This window comes from Setaria viridis, chromosome 2, assembly GCF_005286985.2.
Source record: "Setaria viridis chromosome 2, Setaria_viridis_v4.0, whole genome shotgun sequence".
NCBI lineage: Eukaryota > Viridiplantae > Streptophyta > Magnoliopsida > Poales > Poaceae > Setaria > Setaria viridis.
In genome coordinates, this window is record NC_048264.2 from 14,700,350 (window position 1) to 14,726,510 (window position 26,161).

The 26,161-nt window shown below is 46.6% G+C and overlaps 5 protein-coding genes and 2 pseudogenes across 7 annotated transcripts; 4 read left to right on the plus strand and 3 right to left on the minus strand.

The window, feature by feature from the left end:
• Nucleotides 1–1,068: 1,068 nt before the first annotated feature.
• LOC117846301 (small ribosomal subunit protein eS25w) lies at nt 1,069–2,843 on the minus strand. Its single transcript, XM_034727446.2, has 3 exons — nt 2,701–2,843; nt 2,400–2,609; nt 1,069–1,346 (listed from the first exon to the last, which is right to left on the minus strand). The coding sequence occupies exons 1-3, from the start codon at nt 2,701–2,703 to the stop codon at nt 1,233–1,235; spliced, it is 327 nt and encodes a 108-aa protein (XP_034583337.1). The 5' UTR covers nt 2,704–2,843; the 3' UTR covers nt 1,069–1,232.
• A 275-nt stretch (nt 2,844–3,118) lies between these two features.
• On the plus strand, nt 3,119–6,919 carry LOC117845221 (uncharacterized protein At2g27730, mitochondrial). Of its 2 annotated transcripts, none has more exons than XM_034726182.2 (3): nt 3,119–3,341; nt 6,006–6,044; nt 6,336–6,919. In XM_034726182.2, exons 1-3 carry the CDS (start codon nt 3,237–3,239, stop codon nt 6,546–6,548), a joined length of 357 nt encoding a protein of 118 aa, XP_034582073.1. In that variant the 5' UTR covers nt 3,119–3,236; the 3' UTR covers nt 6,549–6,919. The 2 variants fall into 2 exon arrangements, with proteins under 2 accessions (XP_034582073.1, XP_034582074.1); XM_034726183.2 differs by lacking the exon at nt 3,119–3,341 and adding an exon at nt 3,389–3,548.
• A 6,179-nt stretch (nt 6,920–13,098) lies between these two features.
• Nucleotides 13,099–14,501, plus strand: LOC117842290 (chlorophyllase-1). Its single transcript, XM_034722680.2, has 2 exons — nt 13,099–13,449; nt 13,668–14,501. The coding sequence occupies exons 1-2, from the start codon at nt 13,174–13,176 to the stop codon at nt 14,337–14,339; spliced, it is 948 nt and encodes a 315-aa protein (XP_034578571.1). The 5' UTR covers nt 13,099–13,173; the 3' UTR covers nt 14,340–14,501.
• Nucleotides 14,502–15,600: 1,099 nt separating this feature from the next.
• On the plus strand, nt 15,601–16,911 carry LOC117846638 (chlorophyllase-2-like; annotated as a pseudogene).
• Nucleotides 16,912–17,999: 1,088 nt separating this feature from the next.
• LOC140221835 (uncharacterized) lies at nt 18,000–22,308 on the minus strand (annotated as a pseudogene).
• Nucleotides 19,653–20,809, minus strand: LOC140221986 (uncharacterized). The gene has a single exon (XM_072291949.1). The coding sequence runs from the start codon at nt 20,313–20,315 to the stop codon at nt 19,653–19,655; it is 663 nt and encodes a 220-aa protein (XP_072148050.1). The 5' UTR covers nt 20,316–20,809.
• Nucleotides 22,309–23,533: 1,225 nt separating the features above from the next.
• Nucleotides 23,534–25,511, plus strand: LOC117845711 (5-amino-6-(5-phospho-D-ribitylamino)uracil phosphatase, chloroplastic). 2 transcript variants are annotated; one of them, XM_034726775.1, is made up of 2 exons: nt 23,534–23,690; nt 23,967–25,511. In XM_034726775.1, the coding sequence occupies exon 2, from the start codon at nt 24,084–24,086 to the stop codon at nt 25,230–25,232; it is 1,149 nt and encodes a 382-aa protein (XP_034582666.1). In that variant the 5' UTR covers nt 23,534–23,690; nt 23,967–24,083; the 3' UTR covers nt 25,233–25,511. The 2 variants fall into 2 exon arrangements, with proteins under 2 accessions (XP_034582666.1, XP_034582665.1); XM_034726774.1 differs by lacking the exon at nt 23,534–23,690 and adding an exon at nt 23,716–23,875.
• Nucleotides 25,512–26,161: the final 650 nt, after the last annotated feature.

Below are 26,161 nucleotides of genomic sequence, written 5' to 3' on the forward strand. Positions count from 1 at the left end.
ATGAGATCAATTCCAATCTGATCATGTGGGTTAACAACCTGCAGAGTCGATTCTGCAAAACAAACCTAGCTCTTCTGTCGTGCTGTACCCTGTATTCTAGTACAAACATCCTTGGCACCTCGAGTTAGATTCCGCATCAATAATTTTCTTGTCACTCGCATCAATAAATAATTCCACATTGAGGTGAATATATATAATGACCATTATTATGATATGAAATAAATGTTGATAGACACAGATAAAAATCCAACAGAAGGAACGCTTCGCTACGTCCTTACCAGAGACTCGACCAAAGAAGAAGAAGCTCAGGGGTGAAGCACGCCTTTCTCGGGACATTGCTGTCATCGATGGTCGGCTCAAGTTTGTTGAATTGCAGCTCCACTGGAAAGATAGTGTGGTCTTCAGGGGCCTCCGCCTCAGAGATGGTTGGATCGCTTCGCTGCCACGTACAGCCGGGCTGCAACTTGTTCCTTGGAGGATAGATGGAGCAAGGACCATGAAATCGACTCCAACTGCATGGACTTTGAGCATGACCCACTCACCAAGCTACTCCCCAAGATGTTCAATGACGAAGGCATGGCTCTCCCACCCTTCAAGAGGCTTGACGTGTGCCAACCACCCTCGCCCTTGATCATCATGACACCGTGTACTTCATGACGAGGTTCGAGCGGCAGGATGCCAAAGCATGGGTTGCTGCTGTGGATATGAAGAGAAAGGTGCTGCAAGCAGTGTGCCCATTTTCTGCTGACAGGAACACATGCATCACCTTCGCCTACATGCACAGTAGGATCTCCAGTCACTTGTATCCCTTGTGTCTCACTACTAGTCAGGTTATGCGTCACTAGTCCGGATGGATGCAAGAGGAATAGATGCGGTCATGTGGAGTTGGGTTTGGTCTAAAGTTGTGTTGTTTCAATGCTGGGGGTTTCATCTAAACTTGACAGAACAGAAATCGTAACGGGAAGCAGATATAGCTTCTGAAACATCAGTAAACTGCGTTTCAGTCGAACGAACTGCAGAACACCCACGATAAACAAACGACGACCACTGTCTGATAGACTGACAGACTAGGCTGGCAACATGAGCTTAAAATAGTACCATGATCTCAAAAGTATTAAACATTCTCAACGGCAATGGTAACATCAACTGAGTCATGATTGAAATAAACTTAGTGCAACAGCAACTTCCAAGCCCCCTAGACTAGATAACTTCAACAAGATGCAAAACATCCCTCATGTGTTTGTTGCCCTGGTGTATATCTGCTGGCTGGAATGAACGGCGACCATCCTTATGAGCCCCCTTGCCATCAGGTCCTTGATGGCCCTCCGAGCCAGGGATCCATTGATCTGTGGGCGAAAAGAAACAAAACTTGCCTTACTCACATGCTGATTTAATGAGATTGATTGAGGATACAGCACAAGCAGATAGCTCAACACATTGCAAGCTAACAAATAGGTGATGAACAAACATAATGTGCATATTCTACCTGCCATAAGAACCAAAAACTTTGTAATATGAACCAGAAATAGTCTAGCTTACAAATCCAACCTCAATTGAATCATACATGCAAACAACAAAGGCATGGATAGTAAGTTGGTAACAACAAGCAGTTCCCGTACTCAGGAAAGGAATTCCAGCTTCTATGGGCAGTCCTAAAGTCATGACTTAATTTTAAAACAGTTCCAGTTCACCATTTATGTTGACAAAGTGGAACTGAGGTCTGACAAATGGTGAATGACTATCTAATTACCCAAACACTTGTTGGGTTCCAACCACTGAATATAAAAGTAATCACAACTACACAGAATATCAACACACTTGACACTACAAACTGATCATAAGGCCTTTCATATCCTACTTCCTACCAAGTGGACATATTTGCACAGATAATGGTGTTGAATATTTACCCATGTGATTTTGCATTCCAAACACTGAATATAAAAATTATCACGGCTACACATAACATTTTGCATTCCGAAAATTGAATAGTTACCAATGTGATTTTGCATTCCAAACACTGATGAATATAAAAATTATCACAACTACACAGAATATCAACACATTTGACACTTCAAACTGAACAGCCTTTCATATCCACCTCCTACTGAGTGGACTTGTAATTGCACAGACAAGGCGCAAGCAGCTCGACATCATCAAGTTTGACAGCTCGCGTCGAAAACTAGCACATACTGTGTTATCTGACATCTACACAGACCTATACAGACCAAAGTTCGAGACTCATGCTAGCATCGATTCTCGTAATGCTAATTGATATTCTACAGCCACATATCATAAACAAAGCTTTTAAACCGCACCAAATATGATGTACCACTGGAAGACGGGAAGGCGCACAAACAGGGGCGAGATCCATAATAATTCCAAGTGAAGAAGATGATTACCCTGAGGCGCTCGGAGAGGATGGATGGAGTGATCTGCTTGAACTTGGGCGCCTCGGTGAGCAGCTTGTCGTAGGTGGCCTGGTCGAAGAGCACCGCGTTGTTGACCTTCTCCTTCTGCTTACCCTTGCTCCACTTCTTCTTCTTCTGCTTGCCGCCTCCGGACTTGGCCGGCTTGGACGACGGCGGCGGGGCCTTGTCCTTCTTCGGGGCCTGCGAGAACAAGCGAGACGGTCAGCAACAGTCGAGCAGGCTGCGCGGCGGTGCGGATGGGTGGAGCGGAGAGGAGCGGAGCGAGACGTACCATGGCGGAGGTGGCGGCGGCGCGAGGCAGGCGAGGCGAGCGACGAAGAGGAGGGGTGCGGCGGCGGCGGGAGTCGAGGAGGGTGGGGATGAGCAGCAGGTATATGAGTCGGAGGCTAGGGTTTTCGGCGGGTGAAGCGTGCTCTCCACCGTCCGATGCGATTGGAGGGCTGGGACCCCGCCTTGGGGCTCATCTACGCCCTCAAAGTTGACAATATTACGAAAGGACCCCTGTAACTGCACGAATTGGCGAATTGCGCCACGACGCATAACATGTAGGAATCTCCTCACACGATCTGTATATTGCATCATACCCCTTAAAAGGACCGCATATCGCGAATTCAAACATCTTTCGGAGGACAAATCTGCAAAAATAGCACAGCCTGGGTCTTGTTCAAAGAGGAGGGGAGGGGGCTCCAGAGACAGTTCGCAGCAACACATTTCTTTCTTCGCGAGAGGGCAAAGGCAAGGGGAGCGAAGCGGAGAGCGAGGGAGCGGGTGACGTCATCGTCCTCCAGGGTTTCTCGATCGGCGGCGATGGCGGCCAGGACGGCGGCGAGGTTCGTGCAGCGCAGGCTCCTGTCCTCCGGCGGCAAGGTCCTCGGCGAGGAGGAGAAGGCCGCCGAGAACGTCTACATCAAGGTCCAGATTTCTCCCCTTTCTCTCTCGCTTCCTTCCTCTAGTGGTTTCTGATCGGGAGCGCGATTCCTGCAAGGCGTGTGGGTGTGCGACTGGTGATGCGATCTAAGGACTCGCTTCTAGTTCCGCAAGTGTTGGAAGTGGCTCGTGATGCGGTCTCTGTGCGTGAGCCGCGTGCTTCTGGTGACCTCCGCGCGTTCCGGGACTTGGGTAATTTTTGTCTAGGGTTTCCTTGTTGTAGTGTAGTTCCAGGAAAGGAGTGTACTGGTGACTGGGGTTTTGTTTTGGTGCAAACGTTTGCTAGTTGCTGACCTTGGAATGGTTACCTGTGGCCCTGTTGCAGTATGGCATCAATTTATGTTGTTAATTTGTTGATTACCTACCCCGGCCATGCTTTTGGCCTTCTTAGTACTGCTTTGGTTGAGATGCGTGCTACCTGATTATGTGATGTCTCAAATTGTGGAGTTTTTAGCTTCCTGAGGTTCATGTGCAACTGTTGCTGCGGTGACTCATGCTGCTTATGCGTGTGATTTACTTTTATCAATGTTAAATAAGGTCCCCAAATTCTTCTAGTTGAAAAATCATACATGCTGCAATGTTGTAGTTTTCCTTCAGCTATGTTTGTTTGCTCATCCATCTTGTACTGCTGTTGGAGAACACCACTAGTTATGAGCTGATAGAATCACAGTTTATTATAGTTTCAGAAATCTATATATGCTAATTTCATGTTTTTTTTGTGTGTCTGTGTACCTGATCAGCTTCGTTCTGCTAAAAAGTTATGTTAAAATGGATGCATATTTGTACTGATAAACTGGTAGGTAGATATATTGCGATGATATGATCTGCATAAGCATGTGTTTCTGGAACCATGGATGTGAAAATTGTGGCCATAGCAGGTTTTCTCTTTTAGCCTTAAGCCATTAAAGATTACACTAATGCTTGGATAAATTATACTGCTTGTATACTTGAGTTGTCTACTGTCTGTGCAAGCTTGGTGCTTATGGTGGGCTTCCCCAAGTATTGTGACTTGGGAGCTTACTCTAGGTTGTCTTGTTATACTGGTCAATGTGGTTATGTGATGGTATAAATTCTTTTCGTTGGTGACATGAATAGAATCATGCACCGCTGATCCAGTGACACATTGAATTGTGGTGGTCGTCTACCTGGCCATAGTTGTCCTGTTGGTACGCATTTGTATGATATGCATGCATATTGTTTTCTGGGATCATGGCTAAGGGTTGCTTTTGCATCTGGAAGTTTGAAGGTCACTCTGTTGGGTCCTGTTACTGTTTGATAGTTGCACTAATTGTAAAGCATATACACTATTTTCTTCTGTCTATCTGCCAAGTTTCCAATTTCGACTGTTTGGCTGTCTATCTCCCAAGTTTCCAATTTCCATCACCATCTTCTAATAAAGCAGTCCATAAATATCTTGTGATCAACATAAGCATGCCTTTCTGGAATCATGAATGCGAATGTTGTTAGCATGCAGGCTTTGACTTTAAGTCTTAAGCTGTGAGTTATACTCTGCATTGCTACTGCTTAGACAATATACTGACTATTATATTTGGATGTGATGCCATCTGTTGGTAGGAGCCCATGCTCATATGAGCTCCGCAAGTGTTGTCTTGAGGATTTTTTATAGGTTGTCTTCTTATACTATAGTTTGAGGAGGTACGAGTATACTGGTGAATGAGATTTTGATGATGTATACATGTTTTTTAGTGATAATGGGATACTATTTTTCATCCCTGGTCCAGTAATGCACCAATTTATGTTGAAAATTGGGTTCATACATGGTTGTGTTTTCTGTCTTGTGGGTGCACATGTGTGTGAGATGCATCGTTATTGATTTTTGCAACCTTGACTGCAATAGTGGGCTGTTTTTGCTTCTGGAACTTTGAAGGCCGTGAATTTTGTAAGGTCCTGTTAGTTTGTCTCGTGATGACTCAGACTCAGAAAAGCCTATACACTATTTTCTTCTGAGTTTGGTTCCGTCCCAGATTGTGATGCTTGTGTGTTGTGACAAATTGTTGGTATATTAGGACACTGTTGATGCCTGTCTCTTGCTTCTGATTATACATTTCATTGTCTGACTCTTTGCAAAAACTTCTATCACATTCTATGACCATATTTTTGGTTATAGTATTGAGCTTATACTTTTATTCCGAGTTCTTTGAACCAATCGTGAGCTAAGTTAGTTTTATTTTATCACCTGCCTTCTTCATCTGTACATAACTAGTTATGAGTACGTAATTAGGTGATACAATTAGTGTGTTCCGGAAGCTTGAGAATTTCTAGCATGAATGTGAAACTTATTCATTTGTGTGCCTGACATGTAAGATAGACCTTATCATTGAAGATGACTGCAGAATTGGTGTGAAATATTTGTGCATAAACTCAATCCATTAGGCTTGTTTTACAATGAATTATTGAAGTTAATGCTTCACTGCATTTCTTATAAGCTGTAAAAAGTTTATACACTGCAGTGCCATGAAATCCTTAAATCTGAAGTGGTATTTGGATAAGCTTTTTCATTGCCTCTATCAATGTAGAAATCCTGTATATAGCTTTTTTTGGTGGTTATTTATGGCTCTTTTGATGTCTTGATATTATTTTCTTGATACTATGATAATAACATGCCATGCAAATTTTGTTTTACTGCAGAAAATGGAACAAGACAAGCTGGAGAAGGCCGCACGCAAGGTATGAAACACATCATCTCAAGGCCCAAGCATTGAATTGGGCAGCATTCCTTTCGTGTTCGATGATAACCTTCTGTTTTGTTGATGCTTTTTATGGGGAATCATGAATTCTTTACATAGAACCATGAATGTATCAATTCTTTTACTTGGAATCATGATCGCGTTACTGGTATATTTGTCTTTGCCTATGTATGTTAAGCCATGCTAAGTTGTAAGTAGGAGCGCTGCATATCTGTTTCACGAACTCATGAAACTGTGTGTCGCTCTAACACAAGATGTTACATGATTCCAGGGTCCCAGCTCAGGAGAGCAAGCTTCGTCAACCACAAGCTCTGCAGCAAGTGACGTGAAGGCCGCGGGCGGGCCAACAGAGTCAGCATCTACTGGTGCGTCCACCGACAAGAACAGGAACTACGCTGTCTTGGCAGGCACAGTTGCTGCCCTGAGTGGCCTGGGTTGGTATCTCTTGTCAAAGCCTAAGAAGTCGGAGGAGGTTGTGGACTGAAGGGGCGGTTGTGAATGGGATCCGTGGATGGTCTGCCTTATCAGTTTCACGTTTCACCCTGGTTTACTTTCTGCGCATAGACCTGCACCTTCTTCGTGGAAATAATTGTTGAAATGTACTCTGCACTACTCGTTCTGAGGCCGCATCATTGAACTTTGAAGTATGCGCTCGAGACGTTCTGTAGTTCTCCCTCATGTGACGAATCGCAATGTTGTCTGATGCTAATGCTACATCGCTGCTGAAAGAGGTTTTTTGGGTACTGTTGTTCTGAATGTATGGAGTCTGTTGTCTCTAGTCTTTAATCAGCACCTATATGCCTTGGTGCATTCTGTGATGCTGAATGGGAATGACATAATACATGCGTTGCCGTTTGCCTCGGTTTTGCCACAACAGTCATATACTCCGTATGTTCTTTCGATAGCGTTTCTGTAAGAATAAAAAGTTGTTATATGCTTTCACTAGCATTTCTGTTCTGGGATGCCTCTATGGAATCAACCTGTGTCTATGTTCGCGCACTTCCAAAAGCATTTCCGTACTGGGATGCTTCGCGTAGTGCAAATATGGAGAAGCAGTCACAACACAAAAGACAGCAGAAACGTACTCTTTTTAACGTAGAAATTTCAGAGCTGTGTAGATGACTGGCGCACAGTTTGATAAACAACAAGACTGACTTGCTTCATAGTAAGTTGCTAAAACTCGCATGGCAGCCTCCACAGAAATTAATCTAGAACTGGAACTACCGGAACAAAAAGTTGCCTGCCCAAACTGATGGTGCATCATGCATGCATGTCACCAAACCAACAACCAAAGACGTCAATCATTTTCTAGGTGCAATGAAGTCTCCATGGTCATGTGGAACACAAGCTCTTGAGCTACTTCTGTGAGCCAATTAAAACCTACAGTTATCAGGAATATAAAATTTTTAATTCAAGAAACTGCTGCCGTTTTAGATGATAGGTAGTGTACTTTCTTTTACACTCTTTTGAAACTGATGACAACTAATTCCATAGGAAATGTTGGAAATTAAGTTTTTATGGATGGTTGAACTAAATCCTAAAACTACCCCATGAAAAAACTACAAAAACAAGGCCTGAAGCAATTGGAAGTTGGAACCAGACTATATTCATTCTCTACTTCTTAGATAGGAACATTATACTCTCTCTGATCCAAACCTGATCTTATTCACAGATTTCTATATAACTCCGAACAGGCTAAGCAAACATTACGTACATAGTTAGACTCTTCCTTTAGAAGAGAACACATGGGACAGAGATCACTCCGAGAGACATGCCTAAGATGCTAAATTAAAACCATCTGACAAGGACTAACATTGCACTTTGTATTCCTATGTGATATTACAATGTTTATTCCTTATTTCTTTGAATGGCAGATTTTCGTGGACAAGAAGTAGAGGTTCCTTGATCATCCAGCATTATGTAATCCTTGCATGCAGATTCTATTAATCTTTCACAGAGGGTATCTTGGTAGCGCAATTTCCCTGTGGCCACTTTCCTACATCAATCAAAGCAACGGCCCAAAATTTTTGCAAGTGATGTTTCCTTGATTCTAGAAAAACTTCACATGGTGTGTAAGTGGCAAGCAAAATGTGCATGAATGTTTGCAGAAATAAAACCTGGGCTGGATCGGCCAGCTCACTTGGATCCATGGACTAAATGAAGGTCTGAAGGGGGAAATTGAATGAAAGAGGAGCAGTCATGACGACCCTATGCTCCTTGAGGCCTCCTCCTTGGGCGCCTACACGCCGCCTGGCTCTGCTCAGTCCTTGGGGACGCCGCACGCGGAGGTCGCCTCTCCCCACCGCTTCCTAACGTACTTGCGGCGTGCGCGCCTGCAGTCATGTGAGCCTGCACCTGACACCACCCCTCTAGCGGGCCCCTCGTCGGTGGGCGCGGTTGTCACTCCTGCTGACCCTGCCACCCCGCCACACAGCTCCCCGCCAGCAACAACCCCACATCCAAGCTCTTCCACCACCGCGTGGGAGAAGGCGACCGCTTTCATCAACAGCGTTCGCCTTTCTTTCCAGTTACCCCTTGCGGCCCGGCCCACCAACTCTGGCCCTGCGCCGCCTCCCCCCCCCCCCCACTGCAACACCTCGCCGTAGCAGCCGCCTTGCTAGTAATCCCCTCAACGTTGCCGTTCGGCCATCTCGCAAGGGGGAGATACTGGCCATGAAAAAGCTAGGCGTCATCTCACAGGACGCGGAGGGAGACTGTGTCACACCCTGTGACTTTGACAAATTTCTACACTCCGCCGTGCAGCCGGAGCACTTTGCCGCGCTCCGTGATATCTTCCCGCTGGCTAACGAACTTTCTGACCACGAACTCATGCAGATTGCTGGTCGGGCGGATGATGCCTGCATATAGCCACCAGGCGCCCGTGATGCCCCACCGCCGCCCGCGTGCCCCATGCAAGCTCCCAACATCAATATGCTTGTCTGAAATGTGCGAGGCCTCAATGCACGTTCCCGGCGCGACGCCCTGCGGGACCTGGTAGCTGAGGCAAATGGTGCGATTGTATGCTTACTGGAGACAAAGTTGGCTGTACTCTCCCCATTTCTTATTGCTGAAATGCTTGGAGGCGACTTCTCCTCCTCCTACGATTACCTGCCGTCTGATGGCACGCGCGGAGGGATCCTTGTTGCCTACCGGAACTCCGTTGCAACTTGCTCCCGCCTGCACTCTGGCCGTTTCTCTCTTACAGTATCCGTTAGCTTCCTGTCCTAGGACACGCCTTGGAGTCTCACCATCGTCTACGGGCCCCAATCGGAGGCCGATAAAATCGATTTTCTGGACGAACTCCGTGCCGTCCAGCCCCATGCTGCGGCCATGTAGGTAATTGCGGGTGATTTCAACCTCATTCTCAATGCGTCGGACAAGAACTCGGGTAACATCAACCGGAGGAACATCTGAAGGTTCAGGCGGTTTGTTAATGATATGCAGCTCAAGGACATTTATCTGCACGGACGGCGCTATACTTGGAGCAACGAGCGTGAGACTCTGACTCTGGCGCGGCTTGACCGTGTCCTGGTCTCCACCGATTGGGATGCGCATTATAGCTTCGCGTTCCTACAAGCTCTCTCCTCTGGCGCCTCCGACCACTGCCCGCTCCACTTGGCGACTAATGCCTACTTCCCTTCTAAACGCCGGTTTCACTTCGAGCCCTGGTGGATTGCTCTGCCGGGCTTCTCTGAAACTGTTGCGGGAGCCTGGTCCTCGACCTGTCCCTCCACGGACCCTTTTGTCCGTCTAGACCACAAGCTCAAATGCACAGCCAAATCCTTGCAACGCTGGAGCTCTAAGAAGGTGGGGCAGATCCGCGCCCAACTGCTGGTGGCGAAGGCGGTGGTTCTCTGGCTCGACAAGGCCCAGGAGCTTCGCACGCTGACTGCAGAGGAGCGGAGCCTTAGGACGCGGCTCAAGTACAAAACCCTCGGACTGTCCTCCCTCGAGCGCAATATGGCAAGGCAGCGGTCAAGGCTACTGTTCCTTCGCGAGGGGGACGCCAACACTAAACTTTTTCACACGACCGCTTGCCATCGAGCGAGGAAGAAATTCATCCCCAGCCTTCAATACGACGGGACGATCGCGATCTCTCAACCTGACAAGGAGGATCTCTTATATAATTACTTCCACTCCATTCTTGGCTCCTCGCCAGAAGGGACTGCGGGAGTGGATCTTGCTGCCTTGGGCTTCCAGGCAGCTGACCTGCATCACCTCGACGCCCCCTTCTCCGAAGACGAGATCTGGAGTACCATCAAAGAGCTTCCCGCTGAGCTTGCCCCGGGCCCGGATGGGTTCACGGCCGAATTTTATCGGGCGACCTGGACGGTTATCAAGTGTGACATCACTGCTTGTTTCAATGCGTTCTTCCGACGAGCTTGCGCCCAGTTTGGCCGTCTCAACACCGCTCTCATCACGCTCGTGCCTAAAAAACGGGATGCGGCGTCGCCGGCCGATTATCGCCCAATCAGTCTGGTCCACAGCTTCGCAAAATTGGTCGCTAAGCTGCTCTCCAATCGGCTTGCGCCCGAACTGCACAGACTAGTCGACGTCAACCAGAGCGCCTTCATCAAGACTCGCTCCATCCATGATAACTTCAAGTTCGTTGAACTCGCGGCCAAGACCCTGCATAGGAAACGGAAGCCCAGCCTGCTTATCAAATTAGACATTTCGAAAGCCTTCGATACCGTCTCCTGGCCGTTCCTCTTGCAGGTGCTCCAGGCGTGTGGCTTTGGGGGTAAATGGCGAGAGTGGATTGCGATCCTTGTGTCCACAGCCTCAACTCGAGTTCTCCTCAACGGAACCCCTGGAAGATCCATCCGGAATGCTAGGGGATTACGGCAAGGAGACCCCCTTTCCCCTATGTTGTTCATCCTTGTTATGGAGGTCCTTCACCGCCTATTGGCTGCGGCTGCCCAGCAGGGGGTGCTCTCCTCCCCAGCTAACTGTGGGATACACCACCAATCTGTATGCTGACGACGTTGTCATCTTCGCGACGCCGCGCGTCCAAGACGTCATCACGATCAAGACTGTGCTTGACTTCTTTGGCCAAGTCTCTGGCCTCCGGACAAACTTCCACAAAAGTCAGCTGGCGCCGATCTACTGTACTGACGAGTAGATTTCCAGAATTAGGGACATTCTTCCTGCACAGATTGCTACATTCCCCATCCAGTACCTTGGATTACCTCTATCGGTGGGGCGCTTGAAGAAATCCTATTTCCAACCCCTTATTGATAAAGTTGCTAGCAAGATCCCCAGTTGGAAGGCACAACTCATGAACAAAGCTGGGAGGCTAACGGTCGTCAAATCCGTGATGTCCTCGGTTTGCACACATACACTCCTTGCGCTTGACGTCCCAGACTGGGTGCTGCACGAGATCGACAAGAATCGAAAAGGTTTCCTCTGGGCAGGGAAGACCAAAGCTGGGGGGGGGGGACTCTGTGCCATCTCCTGGCCAACTGCATGCAGGCCATGTAGGTTTGGGGGCCTGGGGATTTCGGACCTCAAGCTCTCCTCTCAAGCTCTTCGGCTTCGCTGGATGTGGCTCAAAAGAACGGATACGCAGCGCCCGTGGATCCAATTAAGCACTGATTTCGACAGGGACAAGAACCTACGCATTGTCTTCCAAGCATCGATCCTGGTACAACTAGGGGATGGTAACGCTGCTCTTTTCTGGGAGGACAACTGGCTGGGGGACTCCTCACCGTGCTTCCTCGCACCAGACCTTTGTGCTATGGTTAAGCCCAAAATAAGAAGAACCAGAACCGTAGCGGCTGCCCTGACAAACAAGGTGTGGATTCACGACATTGTCGGACGAGCTACAGTCAGTGGCCTCACGCAGTACGTCCAACTTTGCATGTTGTTGCCACTGTCCATTTGCAGAGCGGCATCGAGGATGTCATCTCCTGGCGTTGGGAAACCTGTGGGTCATACTCCGCCCGATCAGCATACCACATGTTCTTCCACGGCTCCACTGTTTCGCTGATCTTCAGGACCGTGTGGCACGCTTGGGCACCTTTGAAAGTCAAGTTCTTCATTTGCCTTGCGGCCAAGGGTAGGATCTGGACCGCCGCAAGGCGCAAACGACATGGGTTGCAGGTCACCGATGAGTGCAATCTCTGTGGCCAAGCTGCTGAAACGGTGGATCACCTCTTCAGTCACTGTGCCTATGCCCGTCAGGTGTGGCTTCAGGTTGGACAAAGAACTAACAATCAGCTACCGAACCTCACCGCGGATTCCAACTTGATTGATTGGTGGCTCTCTATTCGGGCCAACATGACCAGCGTCAAAGCTAAAGGCCTAGATTCTACGGTCATGCTGGTCTGCTGGCGGTTATGGAAAGAAAGGAACGGCCGAGCCTTTGCCACTACCGTCGCTAGAACGCCGCAACAACTTCTGCTGCTCATTGCTGAAGAAGCGTCGCTTTGGATTCAGAGTGGTGCCCGAAACATGGAAGCCTTTGGTTGGCAGCCCCCTGACCTCTAGCTAGCGTTACGGCTCTTCTGTCTTAAATTCGGCTCCTAGACGCCCCCCTTAACATATGTAATCACTGTCTATTTCCATTACCGTGTGCGAGTGCCCGGTTAACGGTCCGCGTTGTACAAACTTTGTATTAAATTCCTCTTAATTGAATGATGCGCAGCTCTCCTGCGTATTCTAGAAAAAGAAAGAAAGAAAGAGGAGCAGTGTCAGTTAGCACACTGTGCAGAGCATAAATGCAAGATGATAGCCAGTCTTATTCAAGCATGTGGATGGATGGTTGGATCCGATCAATATTATTTATTATGATGCAAGACAGCAGTACGAATGCAATTATGCATAGGTTGGAATACTATGGAAACCATGTCCTTTTCCATCATGTTCTTCACGATGAAGAGTTACAACGCGAGGTAAGATTCGTACTCGAGTTTGGCAGCTGATGGAACGTTGATTGTGAAGTGATGTGGCAATTCCTCAAAATTTTACCAATCTACTTGCAGTAATTTTTTCCCATCCTCATACGGGCCGGGTCTATAAATTTGCCACCTTGATCTTCCTTCTCATCACAACCAACTCAAAGCTCTTACTAGTGAGCACCTGCAGGCTGCAGTGCCAGAGAGAGAGGTATGGCAACATCAGTAGAGATCATGAACCCCAGCACTGAGGTTCTTGAGACTGCAGCCACCTCAGTGTTCCAGCCAGGGAAGCTTGCGATCGAGGTGATTCCTGTGGATCATGACACAAATCCGACACCACCAATTCCGATCTTGATTGCCTCTCCCAAGGATGCAGGAACATACCCGGTCGCCATGCTCCTGCATGGTTTCTGCCTCCAGAACCATTTCTATAAACAAGTTCTCAAACATATTGCCTCTTTTGGCTTCATCATGGTTGCACCCCAGGTTAACTATCACTGCCTTCTAATGTATTTTACATGCACTGTATAGTCTATGTTGATTCAGAAACGTAGAAACTGTGATGATTACAGCAAGATACCACACTAGATCACAACTGCATAATCACGATGAGAATTCATGTACTGACTTTTTTGGGATACGATTGGTTCACCCCATGTCTGTTGGCTGACATAAATCATGCAACTCTGTAATTCTATTGGCAGTTCCATATCAGCATATTGGCCAAAGGTGACACCGAGGACATAGCCGCAGCAGCTGAAGTGACAGATTGGCTCGCTAAGGGGCTACCATCCATCCTGCCCAAAGGCGTCGAGCCGAACCTTTCCAAGCTCGCTTTGGCCGGCCACAGCCGAGGTGGCCACACAGCGTTCTCTCTTGTCCTGGGGCATGGCAAGACCAATCTCAAGTTCTCTGCTCTCATTGGTCTTGATCCTGTTGCTGGCACAGGCAAGTCTTCGCAAATCTCACCCAAGATCCTCACCTACGAGCCCTCCTCTTTTGACATAGCGATGCCCGTCTTGGTCATCGGCACTGGGCTGGGAGAGGAGAAGAAGAACATACTATTTCCTCCCTGCGCTCCCAAGGATGTTAACCACAGGGAGTTCTACCACGAGTGCAGGCCACCTTGCTACTACTTTGTGACCAAGGACTATGGACATCTCGACATGCTAGATGACGATGCTCCAAAGTTCATGACCTGCATGTGCAAAGACGGCAAAAACTGCAAGGACCTGATGAGGAGGACCGTTGCTGGCATCATGGTAGCGTTCTTGAAGGCTGTGCTTAATGAAGAAGATGGTGATCTTAGAGTCATAATGAAGGACCCTAAGCTCACACCAACCACAGTCGACCCTGTTGAGCACCGTCTGGCATGAGCAGGAAGACCATAAATCATAAGGACTTATTGAGTTAAACATAAGTGTCAGTTGCTTGTTTTTTTCCATGTTTCCAAAAACTAAATGTCACCTGTTGCTGTATGTCCTTTCCTAAGTCCAAATCATAATGAACTGAATAAAAATAATGGACAGAGTTACATCCGTGCATTCTGCTTAATGATAATGGCAAGCCCTTAACCCCAAATCTATTGGGGAAAGCTATACTGGGCTATGCAAAAAAAATGCTCGGGTGAGCAGTAGACAGCCCCAATCTGTTATTCTCCTTTTTGTTCCAGGAGTTGTGTTTGTTTTGTACTCTGTACTTTGGTTTGTTCCCCTTTTTTAATAAAACACGTGCTATGCAGTTCTAAGCAAACAAATCTATTGGAAGATGCTTCCTTTGATATTCAATAAAAATGAAATCAACCCAAGTATTTCTTTCAAAAGAAGCAATGTGACATTTTTTTCCCCTGCTGCATCCATTGGCAGCACTGTTGGAAACTGCAGTATTTGCATCTCTTGGCCATATCTTCTAGGCTGTCTTTCTAGGTTGCCTACGAGTACAAAGAGACCGAACTTCGCAATCTCAGGTTGCAAAAGAAGTACTACTAAATATGCCAGATTACAAGGTTAAGGGTGCCTAATCTAAACGGGGTAAAAAATGAGGGGCATTCGAACCTGGGAGTACATGTTGTCGAGAAATTGCTTGGTGTGAAACTGATAATAATGCGCACAAGAAAGAGACTTGAGAAGGCAGTTTCAGTCATACCGCGCGGTTTCCGTGGAGTACAGAGCACCAGAATGACACTTGGATCTTTGCGTTTTCCGTGGCCTAGATGAGCCGACAAGTCTTTGAAACATGGCCCTTCGCTCCTTTTTGTTATTCAAACCTCCTAGTCTTTGATCGAGAATTAGCTTGAGAATTGGTAAATTATATTATAACATACACAATTATTAATGTTAAGAAATACAGTCAAAATTAGTTCGAAAATGAACTAGGTAGCTGGTCTCAAACACCATAAATTTGACAATGGAGATAGTACGTGCCAAGGTTCGTCACCATACACACGTATTGCATTTCTGTAAGATGTTGTTCCTCATTTTTCAGACGTTCGCCCGTTTCTTCCTAACAAAACTGACTTTCAGATTTTACATCCAGGACAAGACCACAAGAGATTACATGCATGCCATGCACGCGTGATGAAAACGTGACTGTTTTATTTCACAGCATGTCCCTTGCAGTTCTTCTGCTGCAGAAAGCCAGAAATTCCTTAGCAAAGCTACTAGACAACAATTCACGGAGCAGAGAGCTACTCAAACTCACTTTGCCCACGCTCCTCAGCTCGTACGTACACGTAGGGCCAGCCGGCAGCGGACTCTATAAATTTGCCACCAAGCTTCATCCTCTTTTCTCATCATCACCAGTCATCAGTTCATCAATTACGATTCACAGCCAACTCCAGCTTTTACCCGCCAGTACCTACATTTGAGACAGCGTGAGCAAGAGATAAGGTGGCAGCACCATGGCGACCCAGCAGGTTCTTGAGCCTGTGGCGGCAGTCACCTCGATGTTCCAGTTCCACAACGACATCGCCGCGGCGGCCAGGGTCACGGACTGGCTCCCCGAGGGCCTGCTGCCCGTGCTCCCGGCGGGCGTCGACGCGGACCTCGTCAGGCTCGCCCTGGCCGGTCACAGCCGCGGCGGCCACACGACCTTCGCCCTGGCAGTTGGGGCACGCCGCCAAAACCACCACCCTCAAGTTCTCCGCGCTCATCGGGCTCGACCCCGTCGCCGGCACCGGCCGGTCCTCCCAGCTCCCGCCGGCGATCCTACGAACCCTCCTCCTTGTCCTTCTCCTTCGCCGCCGCGGCGCTGGTCATCGGCACCGGGCTGGGCGGCGACAGGGAGAACGCGCTGCTCCCTTTCCCTCCCTGCGCCCCCGGGGAGGTGAGCCACACGCGGAGTTAATTCTACCGCGAGTTCAAGCCGCCGTGCGCGCTACCACGTCGTGGCCGGGGACTTCGTCCACCTCGACATGCTCGACGACGACGACGCGCCCAGGCTGGAGACCTGCCTCTGCAAGGAAGGGGACGGCTGCAAGGGCGTGATGAGGAGGACCGTGGCCGGGATCATGTGGTCGCCTTCTTGAGTGTTCTGAGCGAAGGGGATGGCGATGATGATCTGAAGGCCATACTCTCGTTACTCGGAGATCCCGGGCTCGCACCAACCGCGTTGGACCCTGTTGAGTACCGGTTGGCATGAACAGAAAAGATCGTCATCGTTACCAGGCCTCGTCCGATTCCTTCGGAAATAGTCCAGGACCATTCCAAATCCGACTCCTTCACTCGATCATGGTCTGATTCTATTTCTGTCCAGGAACTATTCCAACCTTCAAAATTGGTGTTGTTCGGCTGGACAGAAATAGACTGTCCAGGGTTTCAGTTAAAAACACAAAACAAAATCTGTAGCTCTAAAATTAAATTACTCTGAAACAGAATAGCTATCAACCTGTAAAGGGTTCTATCTTGTAGAATAGCTTAACATAAGCTGGCACAGAACTGTAGTTTAAACACTAACAACAAAATAGAACCAGCCAAATTAGATCATCGACGGTCAGGCACCAATGAAACAGGAGAATCACAAACAAGACGAGCAAAACAGGAGAATAGCTTTCGAAAAGGTAATGATACGAAACCCAAGCGTTTGCAAAGACTATTATACCGGAACCAAGGTATCAAGATAGCACAATTTTTCTGCATATGTCAGCACTCGCCGATCCGGATAACATTACTAGTACATAATAACTGTCCTTCAAAATTAAACACCTCGCGCAAAGGGAAACACCATGTCCAAACTAGGGGCAACTTCACTCCATGGATGAAGAGGTTGCGCTAGCAACAAAGCTGCTGCCACCGCCACGGCCAAAGCCAGGTCTTCCACCAGAACTCTGCAGAGTTTGCGGGATGGAAATAAACATTAGCATTCATGAAATAGATGGTGATCAACTCATGTTACACATTGCTAATTCGTCTGACAAGTTACACAATGAAAAGGGTATGAGCATATAAAAAATAGAGTAAACATTACGATCTATGATTTAAACCATGACGATAGCTTCTTGGTCTGACCGTTCATTTTCACAAAGACTAATCCATCTGAACGAATGAAAAGATCAACGAACTAGCCAACCTTAAAAACTAGGCTGTTTCACAAAATTGAGTACCAGCGACATATGACTACATGTAGCTACTTAATTGCTTTAGCTAAAACAGTAGTATAAATAGACAACGAATTTATGAGGTAAGTAGACAACAACTTTACCTGCTAGGTCATCTCATTCCTAAGCCAAATCAAAGTGGATTCTTCATCTTCTTCACTAGCACAAATAAAAGTCTCCCTGTTTTCTTTGCTCTTGGTAAAGATTGCATAAGCTTTGGCCTTTTCCTATTTGGCCACTTTCATTGTGTTGATGATTGATATGCACCTTTTGATGGAGTATTCATCACCTTTAGCAGCCTCCTTATCTCTTGCCTTCTTTTCTCTTGTCTCATTTTCTCTTGCCTCATTTTCTCTTACTAGCTGTTTAGTTTCATTTTCTGCTTGCTTTGTCCTCATTTCAAGGAATCTCTCCATCATAGCTTCAATTTTTACACTCTTTTCTAGGCCTTTGTCCTTTTTTTTTCTGATTTCTTTCTTGATGCAGCCATTCTTCGTTCTCCACTTCTTGCCTCCTCTTCATCTCTTACATCCTTTTCTTCATTCTCTTCATCACGTATCTCAATTTCCTGTAGAGCCTCTTCCTCAGCTTCTTCCTCTACATCATCAATTTGGTGAAGGGGCTCTTCCACACATTGTGATTCAATAGAAGCGAAATTGTATGTCCCTTCAGCCAGATGACCTACATTTGGCACAATACATTTAGAGAAATAGTACAAGTACCTATTTTACATCATAGAGATCTGACTGGGAAATAGCTTATTATATAGAACTTACGATCATAGAGTTCTCCCAAAGCATAAAAAAGCGGAAAGTTTGCCTTGTTGTTTTGAAACTTCTTGATTTTGGGGAAAGTCTGCAATTTGAAGAAAATATTGATCAAATACAAAGTTATCACTATGAGGTTATCCATAAAATTACTTCAAGAAATTAACTTACCACCATGAGGTTCTCCCACATTGCTGCTGATCCTTCAACCATATTTCTTTGTTCATTCTATTTTGACCCACTTTGCATTCTTGCCACTTTGACCATTTTGTAGTCTCTCTTAAGCTGACATTCTTTATCTTCAATTTGTGCCTTTGTATATAAGACAGACTTGTTTCTCAGATGGAACTCTTTCACCATCTTGTTCTATCCTTCAGTGTTCCAACCGTTGTCACTTTTATAGCCACTATCTTTATACTCATGCAAAATTTCAACAAGTGATTTCTCAAGAGTTGTGTTCCAGTCTGCTCTTTGTTTTCCTACATAAACAATCATCAAGCATTAGTAATAGAAATTTCATAGCATCAATAATACAAAATTGACAAGAAAGCATGAAGAAACATTAAACACCATACCTCGTGGTGAACCTCCACTCCTCTTTGCCCCACTGCATTTAGGAGAAGGCTTCTTTTTAGTAGCACTTGTTGTAGGCAGGAACCTACTTAACTTTGGCGACCCCCTTGCAATCACATTGAGCTTTGGGGAGCCTTTTCCAGCTATCATTTTCAAAGAAAAAATTTATTCATCAACTTATTTATGATACAATCTTATTAACTTATTCATCAACTTATTCATGATACAAGCTTACATGTTGGTGGTACTGAACCCACATTTCTTGGATGATGGTATCTCTCAAAGCATTGCCTTGTGCAGTGCCTGAGTCATTGATTTGATTGTCATTGGGTAGAGAAACAAAGTGTGTTGGATCGATATTATCCGGCTGATGATCCAACCATTCCTCATCTCCATGAAGTAATCAGATTAGATTGTGGAAGATGGTTACAGCTACTTGGTATTTTCACTTGATTTTCCAATGTATGGAATGTGGCAACTTTGAGAATGGGGAAGCGCTTCTTAAGCACTCCCAAAGTCCTTTCGACATGGTTACTCAGTAGTGCATGGTGGTGGTTGAAGAGATCCTTTGAGTTTTGTGATCTTCGATGTCCAGCTCCAAATTCTTTCAAATGGTATCGAACCCCTCGATATGGAGCGAGGAAAGATGGAGTATTTGTATACCCTCCATCAACCAGATAGAATTTGCCTGGAGGTACCTGGAAGCCCGTTCTCATAGCCGATCTTAGCACTCTAGAATCTGTAGCTGATCCCTCCTATTCACTAGAAATAAAAGTGATGTTGAGATCGAAATCACATGCCACCATCACATTAATGCTGAGTGTGCCCTTCCTATTCCTAAAAGGAGAATGCTTCTCAGGGGATATGGAAACGGGGATATGAGTTCCATCAATGGCACCAAGACAATTCTTGAAGAATGGATATAATCTAGGATTATCTTGGATTTTCGGATGCAATTGATTAGGATTGGGGGACTGGAGGAAACGACGAGAAAGTGTGGGAATGACCTTCTTGAAGAAGTGATTGATGTGATGATGGTAGGTGTCGTTGCTGTGCCCAAAGGTCATTGCAAGATCCTCATATGAGGCGTTACGACTTAACATGTATAGGAAGAAATCCAACTTCTCCTCCACCGTAATCCTTGTATCAACAATGAGCCTTTTCCTTCTAAGATAAGTCACCAACTCTTTGAAGATGTGGGGTTTCATCCTAAATGTAACTTGACAGTTCTTGATATGTCCCTCAAGGAGTTGATGAACCTTAACCTCTCCTGTTTCTTCTGATGTATGACGTTTCTTCTTTACTCCCTCTTCTCTAGCAGAACCCATCAGATATAAGGCAGGGAATAGAAACATCATCATGTCATCATCTTCTTCCTCCCTCCTCTTTCTAATACGATCTCTCAATGAGATATTCATTGTAGAACTAGAGCATATAAATTTATAGTCAAATAGAAGCTAAATAGATAAAATGGAAGGGTAAACATGTTTCTAAACAGGTTTCTGTATCTATCGGATTCTGTACCTATTTTGAATAGAAAAAAAGAAAGATTTAAACATAGACATAATTCTGTACCTATTGGAGTTGGTACCGAATCCCAAGAAGGTGGAGGTTCACCTTCCCCAACTCTTAATTGTGCTGGTGGGATCTACAAGTAACAAGAAAAAAACATTAAGTTATTTTGTAAAACAGTGCACTAATACTAGTACATTAGTAAGTAGCTATGGCAAAAAGAATTGAAAATCTAAAGCTTGAACTGCTTGACTGCAAGGGAGAATACAATCTAAAACTTGGATAGCCAAGAAAATCTTGGATACAAATCAGATTGCAAATGGTACATTGTTTAAGCCAAAATATGTTATTACTGCTACAGATCCCAAATGAGCCTTCAAGAATAAAAAAAAAATCCGACCACCACACCCACGTTACATACTACAGAAAAATGATGACGCCCACCCGCGTTCCAGAATACAGAAAAATGCCGACCCTACAAACCGAGCAGTGCTATAAAGCACCAAATTTCCAAGGATGAACATGAGACTGAGAGCACAAGTCTGACTAACACAAGCTTAATAAAATAACTAAAGAGGCCGGGGGGGGGGGGGGGGGCACCGGACAGATTCACAACAGGGTTCAGGTTTAGAGTAAGTTATACCCTACTACAACCTATTGCTCCATATTATCTCATCAGATTAGCCAGTTTCACTAACAAAAGTTTCTGGAACTCTGCAATTAATAATTAGTACCAAAACACAATTGCATATTGCCATATTGTGATAAGCACTATAGCTTGTGGTAGTACAACGCAACAATAACTGACTAACAGGAATCCACGTACGGATAGCACAAGAATTCTTAGAAACTAGAAAGTGTCAAAACTGGATTTTCCCAATACACTTTCAAGGCTCATTGTTTCAGCCTTCAAGGTACAACTGCAGAATGGCAAGCCTTGCAATCTTGAATCAGCGCTGGCGATTCCTACCTATGTTTTCAATCCCTGGATCGCAACGAATCCTACCTATATTTTCAGCGCAACGAGGAGTCAACTACACCCCAAGAACAATCGAATCCACTACACCCTAGGCTTGGAAACCTCAAGAACAAGAATGCGAGGATGAGAGAGGGGGAGGGAGAGATGGCGGCGCTCACTGGGGAGAAGGCGGCGGAGAGGGTGGAGGCTGGACGGGAGCTAGTCGCCGTTGGGAATGTGTTGCGCCGCCACGCCGTCACCTCACGTCACCACACCGCCACCTCGTCACCTCGCGCGCCGCCAGCGGAGCCGCGCCTTGCGTCGCCTCGTGGAGTCTCGCGCCTCACGCCGCCAGCGGAGTCTGGCCTCACGTTCGTGGGTTTCGATCCGGGTGTGAGGAGATAGGGTTCCAATCCGGGCCATCTAGTGTGGGAGAATTCCAATCTAGGCCCGTTTTCATTCCGAGCTGTATCTAACCGAACAACCATTTTTTATCCGGCCTGACTTTGAACCGGGCCTATTCGATTCGGGTGGAACATGCCACATTCCGGGCCGTTCCAGTCGAAACGAACGAGGCCTTACTAAGGGCGGATCCAGCACCAAGGCGGATGGGCCTAAAGCCCCTCCTACCGTTGGTAGAGCCATGGAGCCCCTTCTAAGCTCCCCTACAAATTTACACCCATTGAAGTTTGAAAGAAGAATAAGTTCCTCCTGCTAAATTTGTTTGTTTCTTTAGCTTGTTATTCCTGTATACGCAACTCTTTATTTCATTCGTTCTTATACACTGACACTGTGCAAACAATTGCAGTAAGAAAATTGGATCAGTTTGTTTGGATAAAAATCGTATTGCTTCCACCACTGATTGACCATGTTGGGCCGGGCCTTTGATATTGCTTCCACCACTGCTTCTTCTCCGGCAGCTTCCTTACCGAGTTCTCCATCTCTGACCACACCAAAGTTACAGCTTTTGCGCACGTGCAATTTCTGTGAAGAGAAAGCCTGAATACTACGTACGGAGTGCCAAGGATTGATCGATCGATGTAACAGCGATTGCTTCTGAATATTACTTATGTGCACCTAGTAATAATCTAAAAAAATTACTTACTTTTTTGCAGCAAATAATGTTTTTTCCTCGGTCCATCAACTGAAGAGAAAGACCAACGTAGTGTTCATCTAAACGGTCATGTAGCCCGTCTGTCTAGATGATGTTTAAACGCTAGTGGACAAGTTTGTGTCTAGTTTTAGCAGCGGCAAAATACTATCTCAACGTGCTCTCTATAAAAAAAATATATGTAGAGGTCTCTTTTGGAGAGAGAATATCCTAGAAAGAAAATGTTATAATTATGAATACCAGCCCTTCCACCATTCTCCGTTCTTCTTTGCAGGCGGCTCTACCCACTATTTGTATTTCGAGATAAATTTCAAATAATGTTCCAAAATGATTAAAACACCTATCGCAGCCTTTTACAAGTTTTGTTGGTAAAATAATTATTTCGTTCAAGAGGCACTAACTTTCACTTAAAAATAATTTAATTATATTTTTTCAAACTGCGAAATGTGTATTTTTTTATTTTTGCGCATTTTTCATATATAAAATATTTCTTTGGCTGACCAGTAATGTAAATACAACACATGAGGGGGGGAAAAATACAAGGGGTAGTATTGGTATTTTGAATTTTCTCCCTCAGAAAGGTCTATATCATTTGTGTCGCTACGGAAAATGTTAGAAATGGTATTTTTTTAAAATCATTTTGTACACACCGTTGTGATGGAACCGTGTCTCTTTTATGATGGCACTATGCTAATTGGCTCGACCAAATCAAGATAACGCCTAGTGGCAAACATATCTTTTTTCTAACCTGAAAGAACCAAACAAAAACCGAGTCATATTGCACATTATATAGTATATAATTACATATAAAAAAAGTAGTAGCACTCGTACTACATATGGTTAATTAAAAGAGATAGAGAAAGCGAGATAAGACGAGACCGCGATTCCAAGGCCGCGGGAGGGCAGGGCGAGGCGCAGCCTCCACCTCACGTTTCCCCCATCAGACGCTCCTCGTCGCGCCACGCGTCGCGCATCCAGCGGAGATTCGTCTCCCCTTCCTCCTCCACGTCCGCCACGGGACAACCGCGGCGGCTTCATCACCATAAAATCTCCCACACGCCACGAGATGGGGGAAGAGAGAAAAAAAAAAGAAAGAAAAGAAAAGGAAAGGCGGAAGCTAAAACAAGGTTGGCGGCTTCCCGACGAAACCTCCCGTTCCTCCGCGACCCCGCGAGGCCTCCGCCGCCGTCCGATCCCTCCCCATCGCCGCCGGTACCGCCTCCCTCCCCCTACTACTCCTCCTCCTCCTCCTTATCTTCTTCCTCCCCTGCCTTGTGCGCCTCCCTTTCCTCCCCCCACCCAATCATTGCTCGAGCGCTTCCCCCCCCCTGCAAATCCCCACCAGCTCGGGCTCGGCTTAAACTTCACCTTGCTGATTGGCCCCTCTTGCTAATTAGGTGCTTTGTTCGGTTCTTGCCTTCCTCGCCTCGTTTCCTTTTCGATTTCTCTTCGATTGGAGCCTGAGCGATTCGTGTCTTCCTCTTGCAGTTCAATCCCCATCAGGAGAGCAGGCGATTCAAGCGGCTTGGCCCAAGAATTTGGGGGCTCCGGGATCTCGGTTCCTGATCGGTAGTTGTGTGGGTGCCGGATCCAGCGGCCGTCATCATGGTTGTCGATACGGTCAGCGCGAGCACCTCCATTATTGCGCCCCACCTGTTCGACCAGAGGTCCAGGGGCCCCCACCGCCCCCTCCGCCGGACGTTCCATGTCGTCGCCTGCCGCCCCCTGCCCACCGCCTTTGCGGGCCGCCGTCTCGTGGCCCGGGGCACCAGGCAGCCGTCGCCGCGGCTCGCGGACTGGTCGGTCAAGGCGCTGGCTATGGGGGTCACAAAGGAGGCTAGCCCTCGCAGGGAGTACCGGGGGATCCCCGGGGACGGCGGCGACATGGGGGATGTTGGGGTCACCAACCCGGCCCCGTCCTTGCCTCCGCGGAACAGGGCAGATGACCCCAAGCTGCACAACCCGCTGCTCCGTCTCGAGCGGATGGGCTGTGGGTGGCTCGGCGTCATCTTCGAGTGGGAGGGGGTCATTGTTGAGGATGATGCCGAATTGGAAAGGCAGGCGTGGTTGACCCTGTCACAGGAGGAGGGGAAGTCGCCACCTCCGGCCTTTGTGTTGAAGAGAGTTGAAGGGATGAAGAACGAGCAGGCGATTTCTGAGGTTCTCTGCTGGTCTCGAGACCCTTCGGAGCTGAGGAGATTGGCCTCACGAAAGGAGGAGATACACTCCAGCCTCCGTGGCGGCTCCTTTTACCAGATGAGGAATGGTTCCAGGGAGTTTATGAGCACGCTTGCCAATTACAAGATCCCTATTGCCGTGGCCACCACACGCCCACGGAAGGTTATCGAAGAAGCCATCGAAGCTGTTGGCGCGCGGAGCTTCTTTGATGCTGTCGTGGCAGCAGAGGATGTTTATCGGGGCAAACCTGACCCTGAAATGTTCCTGTATGCTGCTCAGCTCCTCAGTTTCATCCCAGAGAGGTGCATCGTGTTTGGGAACTCCAACTCAACGGTGGAAGCCGCCCATGATGCCCGCATGAAGTGTGTCGCGGTTGCAAGCAGGCACAAAATCTATGAGCTTAGTGCTGCAGACCTTGTGGTGAAGCAACTGGACGAGCTATCTGTTGTTGACTTGAAGAACCTCACTGATATCGAGTCTCCAGAGTTTGGCATGGAACCTGAACCAGAGATGGAGGAGGAGGAAGAAGTGTCCCGACCATCATCGTCAGTGGGTGTAGATGACATATTCTGGTAAGAGGCTAGATTGTACATTTGATTGATTCCTCTCCTGCACAGATGTATTATTGTCAACTGTTGTAGCGATCAGGAAGAAGGGCTTATCATCCTTCTAATCAGTAGAATGTGATATGTAAAAATGTTGTTTAGAGCTCACACACTGTATATATTACTCAGAAAGAAAGCAGGGAACTGAATATATCAATCAGGACATTTGAAACTGCAGTTCCTGAAAATATGTATAACACCACAATGTTTCTATCGTTAAATCAGTATTCCAGGTGCTACTGTTCTATTCTCTGCAGTCTTGTTCGTTCAGTATCTAATAAAAATTCTCTGCAGTCTACTCGATTGAAAGTAGTGTTTGGTCACCATTGTGGGTATTCTTGTTAGGACTGATGATTATGTTTCCTCTTTAGGAGTTATCCTCATTAGTGGAAATGTTTGTTCGAGGTTATGCCTAAGGCATTAGTTTGCTTGAGCTTGATGCTGGCACTAAATTCATATAGATGGCTTTGGGACAATGATCCTTGAGCTTGTTTCTGAAAAATGTTGTGCTTCAGCACGAAAAGGTTGATGATGGCACTAAATTCTAATGCTGCAACGCATCTGTTTAGGCATTTATGTTTGCTACTTAAAAAGTTGGATACATGGTGTCAGTTCATTCCATGCAGAGATGCTAGACTTTTTTCCTTCCCCTATGAGTTGATCAACTGCCTGAAAATTGGCCTTTTGTCGAATGTTATGCTACGGACCTGGTACGCTAATTCAGCAAAATATGCATGGTATTGTTTGCAGTCGGCTATGATGTACTGAAGGGCACTGTAGTCGTGAATCCTGAGTTTAACTCTTTTGAACTCAAATGACACAGTTACAGCATTTTCTCCTTTGAGCCAATTTAACTGTGTAGCAGGAAAGAAACGATCTTTGTCTCAAATTGTGGTTGCC

Bases quoted from the DNA above. Each gene is read 5' to 3' on its own strand.
- LOC117845711 (XM_034726775.1), top strand. From the start codon at position 24,084: ATGGTTGTCGATACGGTCAGCGCGAGCACCTCCATTATTGCGCCCCAC.
- LOC117842290 (XM_034722680.2), top strand. From the start codon at position 13,174: ATGGCAACATCAGTAGAGATCATGAACCCCAGCACTGAGGTTCTTGAG. The intron at 13,450-13,667 runs GTTAACTATCAC...TTCTATTGGCAG, and splicing joins TCATCATGGTTGCACCCCAG to TTCCATATCAGCATATTGGC.
- LOC117846301 (XM_034727446.2), bottom strand. The intron at 1,347-2,399 runs GTAATCATCTTC...TTTCGCCCACAG, and splicing joins TCCTCTCCGAGCGCCTCAGG to ATCAATGGATCCCTGGCTCG.
- LOC117845221 (XM_034726182.2), top strand. From the start codon at position 3,237: ATGGCGGCCAGGACGGCGGCGAGGTTCGTGCAGCGCAGGCTCCTGTCC. The intron at 3,342-6,005 runs GTCCAGATTTCT...GTTTTACTGCAG, and splicing joins CCGAGAACGTCTACATCAAG to AAAATGGAACAAGACAAGCT. The intron at 6,045-6,335 runs GTATGAAACACA...ACATGATTCCAG, and splicing joins TGGAGAAGGCCGCACGCAAG to GGTCCCAGCTCAGGAGAGCA.
- LOC140221986 (XM_072291949.1), bottom strand. From the start codon at position 20,315: ATGAATATCTCATTGAGAGATCGTATTAGAAAGAGGAGGGAGGAAGAA.